This window comes from Nanorana parkeri, unplaced genomic scaffold (genome assembly GCF_000935625.1).
Source record: "Nanorana parkeri isolate BGI_ZX_2015 unplaced genomic scaffold, ASM93562v1 scaffold229, whole genome shotgun sequence".
Classification (NCBI taxonomy): Eukaryota; Metazoa; Chordata; class Amphibia; order Anura; family Dicroglossidae; genus Nanorana; species Nanorana parkeri.
This window is the reverse complement of record NW_017306497.1, coordinates 596,990-615,571: the sequence shown is the minus strand read 5'-3', so window position 1 is coordinate 615,571 and position 18,582 is coordinate 596,990. Positions and strand designations below refer to the sequence as shown.

General features: G+C 42.7%; 1 protein-coding gene across 1 annotated transcript in view; it reads left to right on the top strand.

The window, feature by feature from the left end:
• The window catches only part of LOC108786844 (thread biopolymer filament subunit alpha-like), a 35,816-nt gene extending 25,725 nt beyond the window's left edge, over positions 1 to 10,091 (top strand). Inside the window, exons 9-10 of the mRNA XM_018556233.1 lie at positions 6,937 to 7,289; positions 9,913 to 10,091. Of these exons, the coding sequence (XP_018411735.1) occupies positions 6,937 to 7,289; positions 9,913 to 9,935 (376 nt within the window). The 3' untranslated portion in view covers positions 9,936 to 10,091. The remainder of the gene's footprint in view (positions 1 to 6,936; positions 7,290 to 9,912) is intronic.
• Positions 10,092 to 18,582: the final 8,491 nt, after the last annotated feature.

Below are 18,582 nucleotides of genomic sequence, written 5' to 3'. Positions count from 1 at the left end.
GTCTTGGCTGTATATCTGTCTTTTTTTTTAACCTTTCTGTGAAATCAGACTAGAGAGCATTAAACGGAAACTGATTGAACATATATAAATGTATGTACTCACCTGTAATTTAGAAGGAAATGTAAGGAGAAGGATTGGGAAGGTAGACTCTGCTTGGGCTCCTCCAGCACTAAAGGCATTTGAAAGTGTCAAGATTCAAGTACACTTGTCTTGAGAGGAATACTAGTTCCATGGCTGTCATACTGATGCTTAAGCTGTGTCATTAACCCAGAACAAGTGTAGGGATAAAGAATTCAGGCTTTTCTGACACTCTCTTTTGCTACATGCTTGTTCCGGCTCTGTAACTGAAGCGTTAAGGCCAGTAATGGCAAACAACTAGGATTTTAAGAAGAAGGTTAGAAATGGCCACCATGTAGTTCTCTACTGATAGAAGTACAGGTGCATGTGTGGTAATGCAGTGTGTTGCCGTGCATAATAGTCACATTAACATTCGATTTGTTTTTACTACTTTAGGTGCTCCCTTAGCTCTGCTGAGCTATTCTTATATTTACAGTGGGGAGGCACACACAGGCTTTGTCTGTGGTCATCAGTTTCGCTGTTGTGCCTCCCTCCCCCTTACTCTGCTGTGCCATTCACAAAGTGCAGCACAGTGATAACATACTGTGCGTGCTGTGCTTTGTGGATGGCAGAGTAAGGGGGATGGAGGTATTCGACCCTATTCCGCTACAGTGGGGAGCCGGAAGTGCACCTCCCAGCTGTATAAAAAAAGAGTTGTGTCTGGAGTTGGGCTTGAGGGTAACCTATTCATTTTAAATGGGCTGGCAGCACACCTCAACACACCAAAAAACTAAACACGACCCTTGTTTCAAAAACAGGGAACCACGATGCATGGCATGTGCTTTGTGCCTTGTTGCTGGAACATTGCCCAGACACCATAATAGCGCGTTGGGGTGATATTTGAATTAAAAAGCATCAAACCCTAGTTCAAGCGTTACTAAGAGCTGTAGTAACATATGGTAAAATACAGGTTTTATCACACAATACCATAATGCATAAATGTAAATAGGCCCTCAGTCTAATTTAGTTCTGTGCGTCTTTGTTTTCTGTGTATTACCATGGTAGAACTAGGAGGTTTAAGTGTAAATGCAGCTATTTGTTTTAAATATTTTATGATGGGATAGGGAAAGGATGGAACCTCTGTTTCTGTTCTCCAGAGTGGAGATTTCCCTTCACTTCTTGCCCTGGTGACAACTGCCATTGGGATATTAAGTGATAGAAAAGTTCCCAGGACTGTTGGCAGCAATTAAAGTCTGATAAAGGTTCTAACCTTTTCCTATGCTCTAAAAAAAAAGTTTTAACTGCTCTAGATGTCCTCCTTGGAGAGATTAAATGACCACTCTCACTGGGAGGTAAAGTGAAGGGAGATCTTCCCAATGGGGAGAGACAGAGTATGTTCATTTCTCTCCAAGATACTGGCTCTGCTGTGTTGTTTTTTTTTGCTGTGCGATCAAGTTTACTTTTTATTTTCTTTGGGTTTTATGTGCTGTTCAATCATATCTTTTGGAAAATCCAATGGTGGAATAACGCTATCAGAATTCCAGCTCAGGCCAAAAGCCAATATAAAAGGCAAACACTAGTTTCCCAGTATGGTTCTCCATAATGCAGAATAAACGCATATGTTAGTAAATAGTGCAAGGAGCTACAAAGGTGCTGTAATCACACAGCAACCAATCAGAATTGACTTCTATGAAGTCAGACTCATGAAAAATCGATTGCAAATGATCAACGCCAATAATTAAGGAGTCTGGCATGGATATATAGGGGATTATGAAGCCACAACCATGTCTAATCTTGTCACTTGATCACTTGAGAGATGTCAGATGTTGGCCAGTGTTTCCACTCTCCAATGCCCAACCAAAACATCAGCTTATGGTGAGGCTGTTTTTCCAACTTGGCAAACCCTTCATAATGTGTGGTACTCCATGAAGCACAGGCTAAGCATAAACCAAGCATATGCTTGTTTGTACAGCATATGCTTGTCAAGTTTGTACAGTGGTACAGGATATTGGGTAATGGGCAATCTAATGCAGTGCTTGATGATTTTAACTCATCATTTGTTGTATTACTTTGTGGCAATTAGTATGACTACTACATTACACATGATATGGCATGGTGTATTAATGTATCCATTGTTCCCATTTGCAAAAACAGGTTTTATTAATCAAAATGTCTGTAATGAGAACTGTTTGTGTATTCTATAGCCATTTGACATAGAATCAGATCTGATTCTCTCTTTCAGTGTCACTGAATAAATGAGTAGCAGATTCTGGTTGCCGTTGGCACAGATACATAGCTAAGCACAGTTTTTGTTAATAAAATCCCCATGTTCTGTTCCATTCCAGCGGGGCACAGCTGCAGAGGTTGTGTTTACTCTTGATATTCTGATGTCTCCCTCTAAACATTGCCGTGCATTCCGCATCCAACGAGACGTTGGCTCTAATGTGTTTCTTCATTGCGCACTTGTTAATGGCTTGCTAAAAATAGCCATGCTGTATTCCAGTAAAATATTACTAGTGAAATAGAGCAGAGCGCAGACAAGTTTAATGCACTGTCTTCTCTACAGCTACAGTACGCTTTGCTGACTTGTATCTGTTTGATGGTACAGTATTTTCCATTGCAGGGAAATAAATATTTCTAGACTTTATTGAAGGTAGTGGTTGAAAAGAGAGGATGTCACCCATACGGCATAACAAGAACAGTTTGGCCTGGGCAGATACAACACATAGATAGATCCATTGTGATCCCTATTAGGACTGACCAGATTGCAGGAACTTTATTGTACTGAGACTTGTAGGGCTTTTTTTTTAAAGGAAAACACCCATTACATCCCAGTGAATAAAAAGTGTCTCTATGTGCTTATAGTATTTGATTAATTTTATAATTACTCAGACTTGCATATCTGATTCCATAAAGTCAGTTTTCATTGATTCTGGTTCTCTGCAAACACAACAGTCTTTAGGTTTCCCTGCAGGCACTGCTTCTTTTTTCAGGTTGCTGTAAACTTCACTGGGCATGCCTGCTAGTTACAGTCATATTAAAGAAAACTGAAAGAATATGGGCACAGCCACTAGTGATTTCAAAATACTATTTGCCTTGCTGTTATGCTGCTGCAACGGCCTTCAATTTTTCTGAAGCACAAACGTATTTGCATGCTTGTTGGGGGTCAGGAATTATTGGAGCCAAAGACAAATCAGGAAACTAGTATTTTTAGAAGAAGGCCAACAATGACAGCGTTCATACTTCTCTAAGTATTATTCCTGAGGTCCTTTTTGTTGTGTTTGCACGGGGCTCTCTGCGTGTGCGGAGCATGCGTGGAACCTCAATCAAGGTGGAATGTGTGAAAATAAACTGAAGATTTACAGCTTTGATATTAGAGAATCCAGGATTTTTTTTAATCCAATATTTTAAAATCCCCCTCTACAGAGGGTTCAGAGCAAGTAATATTACAAAATAGTTTGTTTGAATGAAATCAAACCTTTCTTTTGGTTGGGCAACTGCAAGTTGCCTCATATAGTCTCATCTTAGATTGGTTTTAATTGAAAACTTATCTGATGGACTCTCCCCCATTTACAGGACAATAATAATGGAAAATTGCACACAGCCATGCACAGTCATAGGTAATTGATGATTGAACCATCATGTCATCAAGTTTCCAGTGGATCTCTAGCCCAAACACCATGTCACAGTAGCAACTTTGCAATAGAGATTACTACAGATTTCTATGCTTATTTTCTCCAGTGATGTGTAGATACTGCAGCTACTACTGGTAACTTCCATAGCCCAATCTCACCACTCCTCCATAGCAGTGCTATTATGGCGGATGCACACGGGCAGAGCCCATCTTGCTCCAGCATCAGCAGTTACTCACAGAAAAAAAGTCCGGTCGCACACCGCACTGTCAGCTCGGTAATTGCATTGAGCTTAGGCACTGGGTGAGCAAGTGAACATTCATGACAGCAACCCTTACTGACTATTACTAAGGCAATAAATGCTGGAAGCAGCACATCTACATCCGAATGGAGCAAAGGGTTAAATAGCACTCTGGTACAGTATCCCTCCATTTTCCCTGGCTCCCAGGCGTGACATTTGTATCTTCCCTAAACAGACTGTGTGTTGTAGTCTATGAATCACTAAAAATACACTGTCTCTTGGCCTACATAGAGGTTATTTAAGTTATATTTAACAGCTTGTGTGTATAGAGTCACCTCATCGATATGCTGACCCTCATGTGCATTGAGAGCGGTGACAAAGCAAATAGGAACTGTTGCCTCATTAACCCTTTCTCTTTTGGAGCACACTTATGTGTTGACAATGCAGACGCTGTCTGATCCTTCCAGCAAATAAGGATTTAAGACTGGCTTATTTATAGCTTAGCAGAGTAAAAGGGAAATGTCAGGAAAGGTTAAGAGTTCTTGAAATGCGGTAAATTGGTAGTTTAGGTCCTGGTGCCCGGAATTAATTTGCCAACCCTTCATATTGTGCTTTGTAAAAGAAAATGATATCCCTTGAAAAAGAAGTCAGACTTAATTAACTGTAATCCATGCGTCGGCAACTTTGCAAATATCGTTATATTAACATTTTCTTATTACGTGACATTAGGGTGATAAAAATGCTGAACGAGCCATCCTTTTCAGCTGCAGGTGTAAGACCAGAGCTAGCAGCTTGTAAACACGAAGGGGAAGATTTTTAATGGTGGATACTTGCTGTTTTTAATTTTTGTGTTTTATTTCAAAGCTAAACTGTGCTCTTTCCATGCAGGGCAAAGCTACAGGTTCACTTTAATGCCGCTCTCCCTAGCAGCATCTTAACTTTTTTTTGCTCCTTTACTCGGTACTTCTGGGTAAAAAAGGGTCACATTACTTCCTCTCCTTTCTCCTATGTGCCATCGTGAGGCTTGGTGATTGACCAAGTACATTTACATTGTGGTTTGGGATACATATACACTGAGTGGCCAGATTATTATGACCACCCCATCAGTACTTTGTTGGGCCATGAGATGACTTCACAAGATGACTTCGTTGGGCCGCCTCGTGACTCCACGAGATGTTGAAAGGTGATGCGAGGAATCTGACACTGCATTGTTGCCCTTCTGTTGTCCTGTACCAGTCTTGCCACTCTCCGTTCTGCCCTAACATTGACTAGTCGCTGACGGCCACAATTTGCACGTTCAGACCCAGATTTTCGGCTGACAGTCCAGTCTTTAAACACTTTAACAACAGCTGCTCTTGAACATTTAACAAATTCTGCTGTTTTGCTGATACTCGCTCCATGGCTCCGAGCGCCAACAATCATCCCACGTTTAAAGGCTGTTAAATCGTGGTAAACAACCTGCTTCCCTATTTATAATGGCCTGGCCCTCTAGCAACTTCAGCGCGAAATTATAGCTAATTACAGCTAATTTGCCTACAAACGTCAGGTGGTCATAATAATCTGGCCACTCAGTGTATATATACTGTACTGTACAAGGCTTGCTTTCCTTGAATTTGGTTGCCAAATGGAGCCGTATGGGGCAAAAGAAAGGTGATTATGTGTTGCTGGGAAAGGGGGCATTTGTAAACCTGTTTCTTTCCTTTGTATGATAGATCACAGGTTTGGTTTATAAGAGGCTTTCCTCTTTGATCAAAAACTGAACAGTCTTGGTTGTGGGAATTCTGATTGTGACAGAGTTGCCAGCTTAATGTAGCTCCTCTGATGGGGTAAATAAATTTCTGTAGGATACAGGAGAGAGCCATCCGGACACAAACTAGTCCACCTAAACACTAATATTTTATTTTTATAGGCCCTTGACTTCTTTAATGCAGGGACCATACATCTAAACTCTGATCCTGTTGACTGGGAGTTCTGGATGTTCTCGCCCATGTTTCTGTGTTAAAAATAAAATAAAAAAATAAAATAAAAAAACAATTCAACAGTAACAGTGTAGCTCCCCTTCCCCTCACCATGGGAATTCAAGCAAGCATATTATAAGAAAAGTGTCATCTTATATTAAAAGTGTCCCCAAAAGATATCCAAAACAGCTTTCCATCATCTTCCAGAAACTGAAATATTCAATTAGGCTAAAAAAAAGTAGGGGTCATGTATGTCCACAGACAATAATAGAGCCACCTGCTAAATTCTAGGCTTGTTTTGATTTGCGTCGGATGTAACTGCTAAGTATGTTTATATCTTTTTGACCTCTTTCTTTTATAATTTGACTGCTCCAAGTTTGAAGCACACATTCCAGTTTATAAGGGTGGCACGTGGCTCCCTTATCTAGGACAATGATGCTCAGCGCTGCTTTTCATGCACAAAGAGACAGGCCTTCTGTACACGGCTTCATCTTCGGTAGCGTTGGGATCCACAACGCCTAATTACCCTAATTTCTGCTGTTTCGATAAATGCTTTTGTTTGGAAAATAACATCATTTGCTTCATTGCCCAGAACAAACGCATTAATTTCCATAAGCTCTATACAGTGTTATTTTTATGTCTGCTATACCATCATGATGTCCAATACTATGATCTCTCTAGGGAGTCTGAAGTAAAATTTTACAGCTGCGAGATCTCCCCCTTCCTCACCAAGAAGCAATAATATAACATGGCATATATATAGAGGGAAACTGCGGAATTTTGGGTCAACCACACCTGTACTTGCTTTCCCATATCAGCAACCATCACATGCACACCTATCGACTGAGTGATTTGAAAGGTTTACTGATATGCAGGGGGTGAATGGATGTTATTATAAAGAAGGTTTATAGGTAATTTTAGCGGATATACCCTGTGTAGGCGCAATAGATTTCCATATTCCTAAATGCACCTGGCATCCTCCTATCTCAGACGAATTTAAGTACAATGCTTAAGGTAACATATTTTTATTCTGTCTTATTTTGTCTAGACTGAACTCTGGAAGCGGCATCACAGTACTGATGTCCAAAGCTAGCATTAGCGGAGCAGCTGGTGGTGGTGGCGGTGGAGCTGGATATGGTGGAGGACTAGGAGGTGGTCTCGGAGGAGGACTTGGCGGTGGCTTCGGAGGTGGCTTCGGAGGTGGCTATGGAGGTGGCTATGGAGGTGGCTATGGAGGTGGCCTTGGAGGTGGCCTTGGAAGTGGCCTTGGCCTCGGTGGTGGCCTTGGAGGCGGTCTCAGCAGTTCACTAAGCCTGGGTGGCGGCGGCGGCAGCGGAGGTTTCGGATATGGAGGCAGCTTGTCAGGAGGATTACAGTATGGAAGCCTGAATTCTAGCTCAAGTAAGTTTATTATCCCATAAATATATCATCAAAGTCTTTATGCAGTGAAGTATTCACTAGTAGCCAATTACATTTCCGTTTACTGTAATCTACTCAGTAAAATATGATTTGTTGCTATGAGTTTTTGTATTTTCTGCATATTTTTTCCTTATCTTATGAAAGGTAAACTAATATCTTCCCTGCTCCTGTTTCTCACTGTAAGGCTATGTGTTAGATTTTACCTACATGCACAGAGACTTTGTAAGCCTGACTCAACTTGTCTCAGAAATTTCTGACAAACTTCCGAAAGTTATAGTTTCCTGGCTGTCCCTTCCCCTTGCAGCCAGTAACATCTGAGTTCCGGCTCTGCATGCACATTATAGGTTAGCAACTTTGAACATGTTAAAGCCACTCCAGTAATGAAAAAATGGAAGACCAGCCAGTAAAAATGTAATTGACGGGGGCACTAGTTGCTTGGTTAAGTTAAGTGACCATTTAGCTTTGCACTGCATGCACAAGAGAACAAGTCACATTAATTCAATTATAGACCTTAAAGCTGAAATCAGGTAAAAAACAGACCATGTGTGCCCCTCCCCCATATATATAGGGTATAATGTTCTTTGAGTCTAGGAGGATGTAATACGTAGAAGGAAATACCTTATTCCTCACACCGCTCCCAACCCACAAGGTAGATGGGCCTTTGATTTTATTCATTACAAAGCAGGGCCAATAGTGGCCACTAATCCTGCATCGTACATGATGACTTTGACAGGATGGAAGATGGCACGACAAGGGAAGAGTGGCTCATGGTGGGGGAGAATACTGCAGGCCTGTTCCTCCCTAGGCTAAATGACCATTATATCCTAAAAATACAGGGCAGGGGGTGGAGAGCCATATGTAATTTTTGAACCTGACCAGCTTTAAATGAAATATATAGTAATATGTTGCAGACAACCAGAGATAAAATAAACCCTTTTTGAAAATAGAGTCTGATTCCCATTTGCTATTTTTTTGGCCCTTTTAGTTTTGCTTTAATGAAAACTGTCAATTGTGCAGGCATCCAAGATTAAATATTTTGGACCAAGCATAGCACAAGTTGTATACATCCTCAGTGTAGTTGGAACATGAATATGCTGATTGCACTGACAACTTCAGGCAGTAGGAGCTGTGGTAAGGTTAACCGCAGACTGGAAGTGTCTGTTCTGTGTGCTCCAGCGGAAATGTACATAGCACTGTCTTGATCAGATGCTGTTTACACATAGCATTGGTCGGCACAGCAAAGAACACTATCTATGACATGCTTTAGAATTCCAAGGTGCATCCAATAAGAAACATGTTGGTGCTTACCCCAGATTTATTTACCTTTTGGAAACAGGTTCATAAATTTGGGTCAAGCACTGCCATTTGTGGTGCTGAGGCACACTGAGGCCTGAGTGTCTATAGCAGGCAATTCCATCCTTATCACGTCCCACGGCTGCTGCACCTGTCTCCTATTTGCACAGTGGGAGAGGAGTTTTACTAATAGGTGGGCAGAGCCTGATGGGGTTACTGAGGAACTAGTTCCCCATCAGGTCCGTTCCCCTTGTGATTGATAACAGGCAGTGAGCAGATTCCATAGCCAATAGACATCCTGCTATTGGCTTTGGAATCTGCCTGCCCACTGCCATCACTAGCAGAGCTGACCTGATGGGGAACTAGTTCCTCGTCATCTCCATCAGGTTCTGCCCATAGTCTCAATCACTGGTTGTAATGATGTTGTCTGCTACACAGACAACTGGCCTTTTTTCAGTTTGGACCATTTAAAGGTTCATACTCCAAGAAAAGTGGCATAAAGCCTGTTTTGAATTCCCCCTATGATTTTGTGAATGCACTACTGCAAGTCTTAGCATGCTGCGAGATTCAGTATCGGGAACTACAATTCCCAGCATAGCATTCCCTGATATCTAAAGACAGAGGCAGAACTAGTAGCCTTCAGAAGCCTTGTCCATGGTTGCAGTAGAGACAGGCAGCACTAAGGCGTTTTGTAGCGCGTTCGAACGCTCTGCAAAACGCTCCGAAATCCCATTATTTCCTATGGGTATGGTTCACACCTGGGCGTATTACAGGCCGTATGAACGCGCTACAAAACGCCCTATGCCCAAAGAAGTACAGGAGCTTCTTTGGGGGCGTTTTTGTCGCGTGTTTCCATTGGGATACAGCCAAGTAGCCCTCGGAAACACGCGTTTGTCGCACGTTTTTACAGCAAACCGTGGTAAAAACGCGTGTCACGAAACGCGCTACAAACGTGCATATTCGATACGCCTAGGTGTGAACCCAGCCTAATAGTGAATGAAGGTACATCGCATTTGCAAGACAGCTATAGAGTTCCCTGCTCTGACTCTGATGCTGCTTTCCAGGCAACAACTTGCTGTTGTCAGTCAGAAAAGAAAATTAATGACTTCACTCCTGGTGTTGTAGATGACTCTCCTACCACTATTTGAAAACACTGATGTGATCTACATGCTTCTATACCTAATTTTTAAGCACCTAAGTTTTCCTATGATATCTAGAAGGTCACTGGTTGCAGAATTATATTCATGGTTATAGTGCTATATTTGTATAATTGGTACTTCATATTAAATAACTTTGCATGTTTCTCTCTTAGTATCCACATCCACTGGTTTTTGAAGAACAAATGTTGAAGAACATCACCTGATATGAATTTCTTAGAAATCATAATGTAAAACCAATGCGGAGTTCTAAAGAAAACAACCAGAGAGTTCTCCACGCAAAAAAAGTAATGAAAAAACAGAAAAAAATCGTATCTGCACTCACAGAGCTTCCTGAGAAGATCACGACACTTTATCCTCTAATGTCGCTAACCACGGGAACTTTGTTTCATGTTATGTTGTTTATAGTTGAAAGCGCTATCATATAACTCTTCTGTGCATTCTTGCGGTGATTGAAAGACTTTCCTTTATTATTTTTTATATTTCTTTTCATTTTCCTCAAAATGTATAAATTATACATGTAACCCCAGCGCTTGCCACTTAAGTCTATAATTACTGAACTGCAGGAAGTTTAGCCTAATCTGGGATTTATCACTGAGCTCCGGACTGCTGAACACACAAGGGCAAATCTCTCCTCTCTATGTCAGGCTGAAAGTCTGCAGTAATAGGAATGCGATATGACAGTGACATGCTGCCAGGATTAAACACCTGCAATCTACAGTGAAACGCATCGCATGTTGTTATAAAAGAAAGGAGTGTGTCACCTCCTGCAGGGTCCTTGTATCAAGAGAGCATTTAACAGATCCCTGACCAAAATAAAGGGCTTTTTATGTAAAAAAAAGAAAAAAAGAAATCAAAATAAAAGCATTTCTTAAACATTATTTGTATATTGAGTTATTATTATTATCATTATTATTATTATCCAGGACTGATATAGCGCCAACAAATTACGCAACGCTTTACAATATAAGGAAGACATAGTTCAGTGGTTAGATTGAGGTGGGATAGGCTTCCCTAATAAGTCTTTAGGGATCACCTAAAGGCAGACAGACAAGGAGACAGACGGACCAATTGGGGTAGGGTGTTCGAAAGGATGTGAGAGACTCTAGAGCAGTGACGTGCTGTGCCTTCTGTGCTGGGTGAGGCATCCCCTAGCCAGCCAAAGCTCCGCCCCCGTCCCGCCGGTGCTCCTTGTCCACCCCGCCGAAGCCCCGCCCACAGCTCGGTTACCAAGCTGTGTGAGGAGGAGATAGGGAGGAGCCTCCCTGTCCCTCACTTGCTCGTCACTGGGGAGTCACTGCTGAGGCATCGAGAGTGATGTCCTCTGTGTTGTTGTTTTTTTTTATTGGACAGCTTGGACCAATGGCGCTTGCCATTGGTCCAAGCCATCCACAGAGCTCACGCCTCTAACACAGAGTAGAGGCTGTGACAGCTCTTGTCTCACCAAGTTAGGTTACACAAGCAGTGGGGAAGCCTGCTGCTGTGTAACCTAACTACCTGTCAAAAGCTGGATGACATGACAGGTTATACAGTGGGGAGGATTTCCCTGCCGTGTAACCTGTTACGAGCTGATCTGAATGGAGAAAAAGCTGTCAGCTTCAGACTTGAATCTGACACCTTTTTTCTTCATAAAACTAGGTGAGGCTCTGTCTTACCTGCCTCCCCTGACCGCAGGTCCCTACTCCAGAGAAGTCCCAGAGGCGAGCAAGGAAGGAATTGATGAGGAAGCTGGAGAGCAGGAGGTCTTTGGAGGTGCGGAGAGTTAATTATGTATGAGGATCTCTATTAGTGCAGGACGCAGTATTGTGTGGCTTTGCGAGTGCTGTAATACAGAATTTTTAAAAACTCTAGGCAGCAAGTGAATTGCTAGTACTATTCAAAAAACATTGCCACGGGGCTGAAATTGGAAAGTCCACTCAGCTAGGTTCTAGGCAGATATAAAAGACACCAACTAATGCTGTTCTGTATTAATACGTCATTCAATGGGTTTTTTTTAATACAAGCAGTGTAAAGTACCTGAATTTGACCTGAAGTCAGCCTTTTACAGTCTCTGTACAGCAGAGGTCAGAGTCAGGGCGAGAGAAGTAGCACAAGGGACATGCTTATAGGAGGAGATAGCATAGTAACAGAGAGATGAGTTCATCATTGTGCTGCTTCATCTTTACTGACCGGTCACAGGCTGGAGTCAGGTCCGTGAAAGCCTTGCTCAGAGGTGCTGGCCATGAGAACATTTTGTGGTGGAAAAAATAACTGCTGGGGCAGCAAAAAAACTTAACAGAAGTTTTTACTCTTTCAAAACGACAAACAAAAACAGTTGGGTTTTAAATATGAGCTCCAAACTAAATACATAGTTGAAATACATATATGTGAGTAGATTTTTAATTCTGCTCAGCTAATCATGTGACCCAGTCAACTTTGTCACACAGGGTCAGTGACATCACTCTTCTTCACTACAGTTGGTGAATGGCCCACTTCCAACCTATTGATTGACCTGTGAAGGAGAGGCACACTTATCAAATCATAAGACACATGTCACTATGCTGTTTCCTTCTTTCTGTAATGTATTTATTTATTATTTGTATTTATATAGTGCTGACAATTTAAGCAACTCTTTAGATAGCTGCACATTTACATCAGTCCCTGCCCTCAAGGAGCTTACAATCTAAGATCCCTAACTCACACGGGACCAATGTAGAAGGAGCCAATTAACCTTCCAGCATTGGAGCCTGAGTGCAGTGCTGCTCTAATGTCTGTTTCTTAGCAATAGGCAAAAGGAGCCATATTTTTACGAGAAGGCAACATTGATTTGTTAGGTGACCACCCTCAAATGGCAGTGGTCATTTTACCAATAGCCTGGTCATGACAAGAATGCAGAGCGGGTGAATATGAACACTTACGTGCACTTTCACCTATGCATACATGACTACAAACAGGCATTTACTTACCGGAACCTTCCTATACATTTACATCTTTTCTTTTGATTTCTGCCCATAAAGTTGGCCATTAAAGTTAGATCATTTGATCACATTAGAAGACATTCAAAAGCGAGGAAGAAGAGACTAGAATAAAGTCATAGGTAAGTAAGGAGGAGCAGGAAGGAAAGTCCCATCATTAGCTCATTATTTGGATACAATTAAGAATGTTCAATAAAAAGATGTCATTTTTAGGTTCTAATGTGTAAGTGTAACAACCTATAGTATACAATCTGAATTGTCTCTTTTAAAGTTGTACCAGTATAAGAAGGATTCTGGGTTATTGCTCTTAGGAATAAGACCTCTTTATTGAATATGACCTGGATTTTCTAGAAGCTTAGCTGGCAGGGTATGCTGAGAGGTTTCTTTAGGGCAGGGCAGGATAGGGCTTGCAGTACCCTAATTTGTGGAGGGCGTGCATTTACTTGTGTTCTGGTGAAGCCAACATGCAGTATATTTACCTTCTGGTGACAGCACCAAAACTGTACCAACAGATCCTAAACCTCTCCCACAGAACCCCAATGCAGTCTCAGTGAAAAGAATTGTTATACACAGTTACCTGCAGGTCTGATGCAGGCAGAGTACAGTGAATCCATAAGCCAGAGCTAGAAGGCTGTAGACTGGCCATGGCTAGCAATGTAGGCTTACAGTACTGATTCTCAGTGTACACTTACTGCAGGTATTATATTGTATATAGAGGCTAGTTGAAGCCAAAAAGTGGTCACATATGTATTTTATCATGTGAAAGAACACAAATTTCAGCACATAATAGATTATTCTACCCGCAATTCATAAAGCAATGAGGAGAGACATACTGTGAGATAAAAACCCACCCTCTAATATTTTTAACTACAGCTCATATACATTTCTTGAAATGAGTCTTTGAGCGGAATTTATCAAAACTGCAGCAGGAGCAGCTGTGCATGGCAACCAATCAGCTTCTCTCTTTCATTTTCAAATCTTAACTGAACAAACTGAAGAGAGAAGCTGATTGGTTGTCCATGCACAGCTGCTCCAGATTTTGTCTGCTCCAGTTTTGATAAATGCCCCCCTTTATGTTGACTTCCTGTAATATACTAAACAACAGCACTCAGACTATGAGTGAGAGAGTCAACATTCTGAGCCAGTCTGGTCCCTATAACCTTGAATAGTGTTTGAGGAATGCTGAATTAAAGTGACATTAATCCCTCAGATTTTTTAACATAAACCAATACTGTAATGTGTGCCTTACTGTAATCCATGGTTGTTTCCCTTCTCTTTGCTGCTCTTCCTTTTAAATCCTCATGTCTTCTCATGCTTGGGGAGAACTTCCTTTTGCAGCTGAGTGCCTCTTCCTGTAGTGCTGGCTCAGGTTACAAGCCTATAGAAACGTATACACAGACACCATGTATCCATCCCTGAGACAAGGCAGTCTGCTGCAAAACAGAAGTTCTGCCCAGCATGAGAACAGATACAGACTTAAAAGGAAGAGCAGCAAAGAGAAGGGAAACAACCATGGATTACAGTAAGGCGCACATTACAGTATTGTTTTATGTTAAAAAATCTGAGGGTTTAATGTCACTTTAAGTTTTACTTGCTTGGAAGGACATTACATGTGAATACAGCATTATGCAGGAAACACATAGATAGAAACACTTCCTGTGTATCATAGATCAGCATGCATTTTTAGATTGTAAGGCCTTGTTCACACCAAATGCAGAGCAGATCCGGTCAGGTTTCTGCACACGCAGTGCAGTGTGTTGTGCCGCGTTTTTTATGCGTTTTTACCGCGTTTTTGATGCGTTCAGGGCCGATTTTGGTTTAAAAAAAAAAATTTTAAGTTTAACATGGGCTTTCAGGCACTTGCATGCGTTTTTGATGCGTTTTGCGTTTTGCATGCGTTTTTGATGCGTTCCAGAGCAGATCCAGAGCAGGTAAAATAGGGCTTGCCGCAGTTTTTTCACCTGCTCTGGATCTGGTCGGGATCCGCACGCTGCGATGTGAACTGGAGGTCAAAATACCATAGGAATACATTGGATGCAGTTTTGATCCGGTCTGCACCTGCTCTGCTCTGGATCTGCTCCGCGCTTGGTGTGAACAAGCCCTAAGCCCTCATGGGCAGGGCCCTCCTTACCATCTTGTCTTGAATTGTATGGTGATTGTAATGTCTTCCTTATATTGTAAAGTGCTGCGCAAACTGTTGTCGCTATATAAATCCTGTATAATAATATAATAATAATAATGCATATATAGAGAGACTAACATTGCACTCCAGCGCCATCTACAGATCAAAAGACATATCAGTACACATTAGAATGTCAGTAATACAATCAGTACATATCACCATATCCTGCAGTATTTCCAACAATTAGTGTGTTGCTGCTGTTTTTTTAACAGCCCCTTCAGCGTACTGTTTGCAGATCTTTGACCAAGCTGTACTGCTTAACAGCACTAGAGGTTATGGATGTGGGCATGCTAATGTGCAGGGGGGCTTGAATCACAAAAATTGAATAACAAAATTACTTATCTTTTTGATATTGAGACAGTTGATACCGGAAAGCCTATGGAAGCACTTGAGCCTGAGATTCTGTAAAGGGAACAATGCCAAGCAGACTACACTCAATTAGCTGCATGGCCAAAATAATGGAGTTTTGGGGGCATGATTTAACCAGTTGCCGTCCTCCCATTGCAAAAAACGGACGGACGGCACAGTCTGTGAATGCGGAAGTCATGTCTATTACATGACTTCCGCATTCACCTGTCAGTCATCTGGCTGCTATTGTCAGAGAGAAGAAGCTGATGAAGCAGATCTGTGCTTCATCAGCTTCTTTTGGGGTCCCCAGGTGACATTAGGGTCCTATAGACCCCTAATATCTCCATAAAGAGGACCTGTCAGTGTGTTGCTATTATATATGGGGGATTGTTATCCCCTATGTGATAACAATAACATTAAGTGTAAGAAAAAACATAAAAAGAGTTAAAAAAAAAAAGTCACATATAAAAAAAGTTTTAAAAAACCCCCAAAAAATTCTTAAGTTCCCCACCCCCACGTTTACGCACATATAAACGTAAATACGCGTACGCTGCACCAGCGCGCAAAAACGACAATTGCGCTACACACGCTACATATCGCCGCGAATGTCGCAGTGAGAGCAATCATTTTAGGGCCATCAATCACTGATAGCACTAAACTAATGAGCGGTAAAAGCTTTTAAAGCGTCGCCTATGGCCAATTTTTGGTATTATAGTTTTTTGAGGTTTCGCGCGCGCACGCAATTTTAAGGCTTGACATGTTTGGTGTCTTTTTACCCGACGTGACCCCGTCTTTTATATTTTACTAAAAAATTGGGTAATAATAAATGTTTTATCGTTTAATATAGGGGAAACTGTTTTTTTTAAAAACATTTCGGTAATTTTTCCTTAATAAAGTAAAAAAAATAAAACCCACAGTGGTGAATAAATACCACCAAAAGAAAGCTCTATCTGTCCCCAAAAAATGGTAGAAAATGTATTTCAGTACAGCGCTGCAGGACGGAATAAATGTCAGTCAAAGTACTGCAGCGCTGAACACTGAAAAATGGATGGATGGATGGGAAGGCGGTTTAAGCACCGTGGACTTCAACTGGTTAATGGTTAAAGAACTTTATGTGGGGGAGGGGTAGAGTGTTAAATCAAGGCAATACAGAAATGATTTAGTCCCACACTCGAGGTGCTCATACACCTTACAACCATCGCAAGACTTTTGTCTTGCGATGGTTGTGAGCTAATTAAAAGCTCGTACGATCTGCCCATCTTGGACAGGCAGGGGCGGGCTTCCGATGACTGCAACGAGGGGCGGGCTTCCGATGACTGCAACGAGGGGTGGGCTTCCGATGACTGCAACGAGGGGCGGGCTTCCAATGACTGCAACGAGGGGCGGGCTTCCGATGACTGCAATGAGGGGCGGGCTTCCGATGACTGCAAACGGACAGTGTGCACACCGGCCCGTTCGGCAGTTGTCGACAAGCAGGCCACTAACCCGTTTTCAAGCCTGCTTGTTCGACGGAAGACGTGCGACCGTACAGTAGAAACGGTCGCACGCCTTCCATACACCTTACGATTATCGTACGATCGCGGGATTTCCCGCGATTCTCGTACGATAATCGTACAGTGTATGGGCACCTTCACACAGAACCATAGCACACAACTATGGTAATACAGACAGTCATCGAGAATCGGACAATATTGGCTTGCTGTATAGCCAGCTTTATGGAGGAAGAGACATGGCTGCGGGACAAAATAGCCAGGAGGCTTAAAGATGTTTGTGTTTGCTAAGCCAGCCATACACTGCAGGAAATTTGCTCAGTGAGTGGCCCTAACTAATGGAATCCTTGGATCAGAAATCAAAGGACTCGGGGGGAAACTTTTCAGGCGAACAGTGACGACAGCCAATCAGCTACAGTCACTGTTTGGGTATTCTGACAGGTCATTTGAAGCTAAATCTTACAATACATACCTATCCTCTACATACGGCAGAGGAAAAAGTCAGGTATAAGTGCAGGGCTGTCCCTATAATGAAGCTGCTTGAGGCTGTTGGCTCAGGCAGCATCTCTTTGGGTCACGTGGGGGATTGGAGTGGCAGACAGAGTGGCATGGCCGCTCTGTTGCACAATGTTTACAGGGTGTCTGCTGCCCCCTTTCTGGCCAGAGCATCCCAGGTTGCTAAGAGACAGGCAGGGAGATGTGTAAGGGCCATACACATCTCTCCGCTCGGCTCATAGCAACCTGGGACGTTTTTGCCAGTGTCCCGCCCAGCTCCTGGCAACCAATGATGTCTCTGGTTGCCAGGAGCTGGTCAGGATGCGAGCCACAGTGTCCCAGGTTGCCAAGATTGTCACCAGCATGTAGAGGTGGAATGATCTAAATGCTAATAAATGCTCCCTTCTACCCAGTCCAGGAACAGGACCCTGGAGCCAGCACAAGATCCTTATCATAATCACAAGTTGCCATCAGACTGACGTGGACACAAGAGCGTCTGTATAGCAGTTTCTACTTTTCCAGCACCCAAACAAATGTAAAGGAGGAGATAGAGAGGAGCCTCCCTGTCCCTTATTTGCTCCTCACCGCTGAGGCTCCATGACACATTACACAGTGGGGAGGATTTCCCTGCTGTGTAACCTGCTAGATACCGATCTAAATGGAGAAAAAGCTGTCAGCTTCAGACATAATTCTAGGTGAGGCTCTGCCTCACCTGCCTGCATGTCCCTGGTGTTAACTACTCCTTACAATATGTATTAGATACAGGGGCAGAACTACCTCGGTCGAGCCTGGGGGAGCCCAGTAGACCCAGGCACCTGTGATAGGATAGGGCAGGAGACTGTGGAGGGGCCGACCGTCCGTCCGCCGCCCGCTGACTGACAGGAGGCCAGAGTGAGGCAGAGCAGCCTGGAGCACACGTTGAGAAAGACCTGGGGCCTCGGCCAGGAGAATACAGCAAGCAGCTTCCTGTTAACACTGCCCATCGCCTCTCCCAGCTACATGATGTTCCCGCCACGATGAGGAAGAGGAGGAGGTGAGGTGACTGCTTTCATCTTCTGTGACATGTTTATAGCCCTCTATATAGAGTATTGCTGGGAATTGTAGTCCTCTATGTTACCATTCTGCATTTTTGTATAGAGTATTGCTGGGAGTTGTAGTCCTTTATAGCCGTTACCATTCTGCATTTCTGTATGGAGTATTGCTGTGAGTTGTAGTCCTCTATAGCCGTTACTATTCTGCATTTCTGTGTAAAGTATTGCTGGGAGTTGTAGTCCTCTACAGCGGTGACCATTCTGCATTTCTGTATGTCGTATTGCTGGGAGTTGTAGTCCTCTAGAGCCATTACCATTCTACATT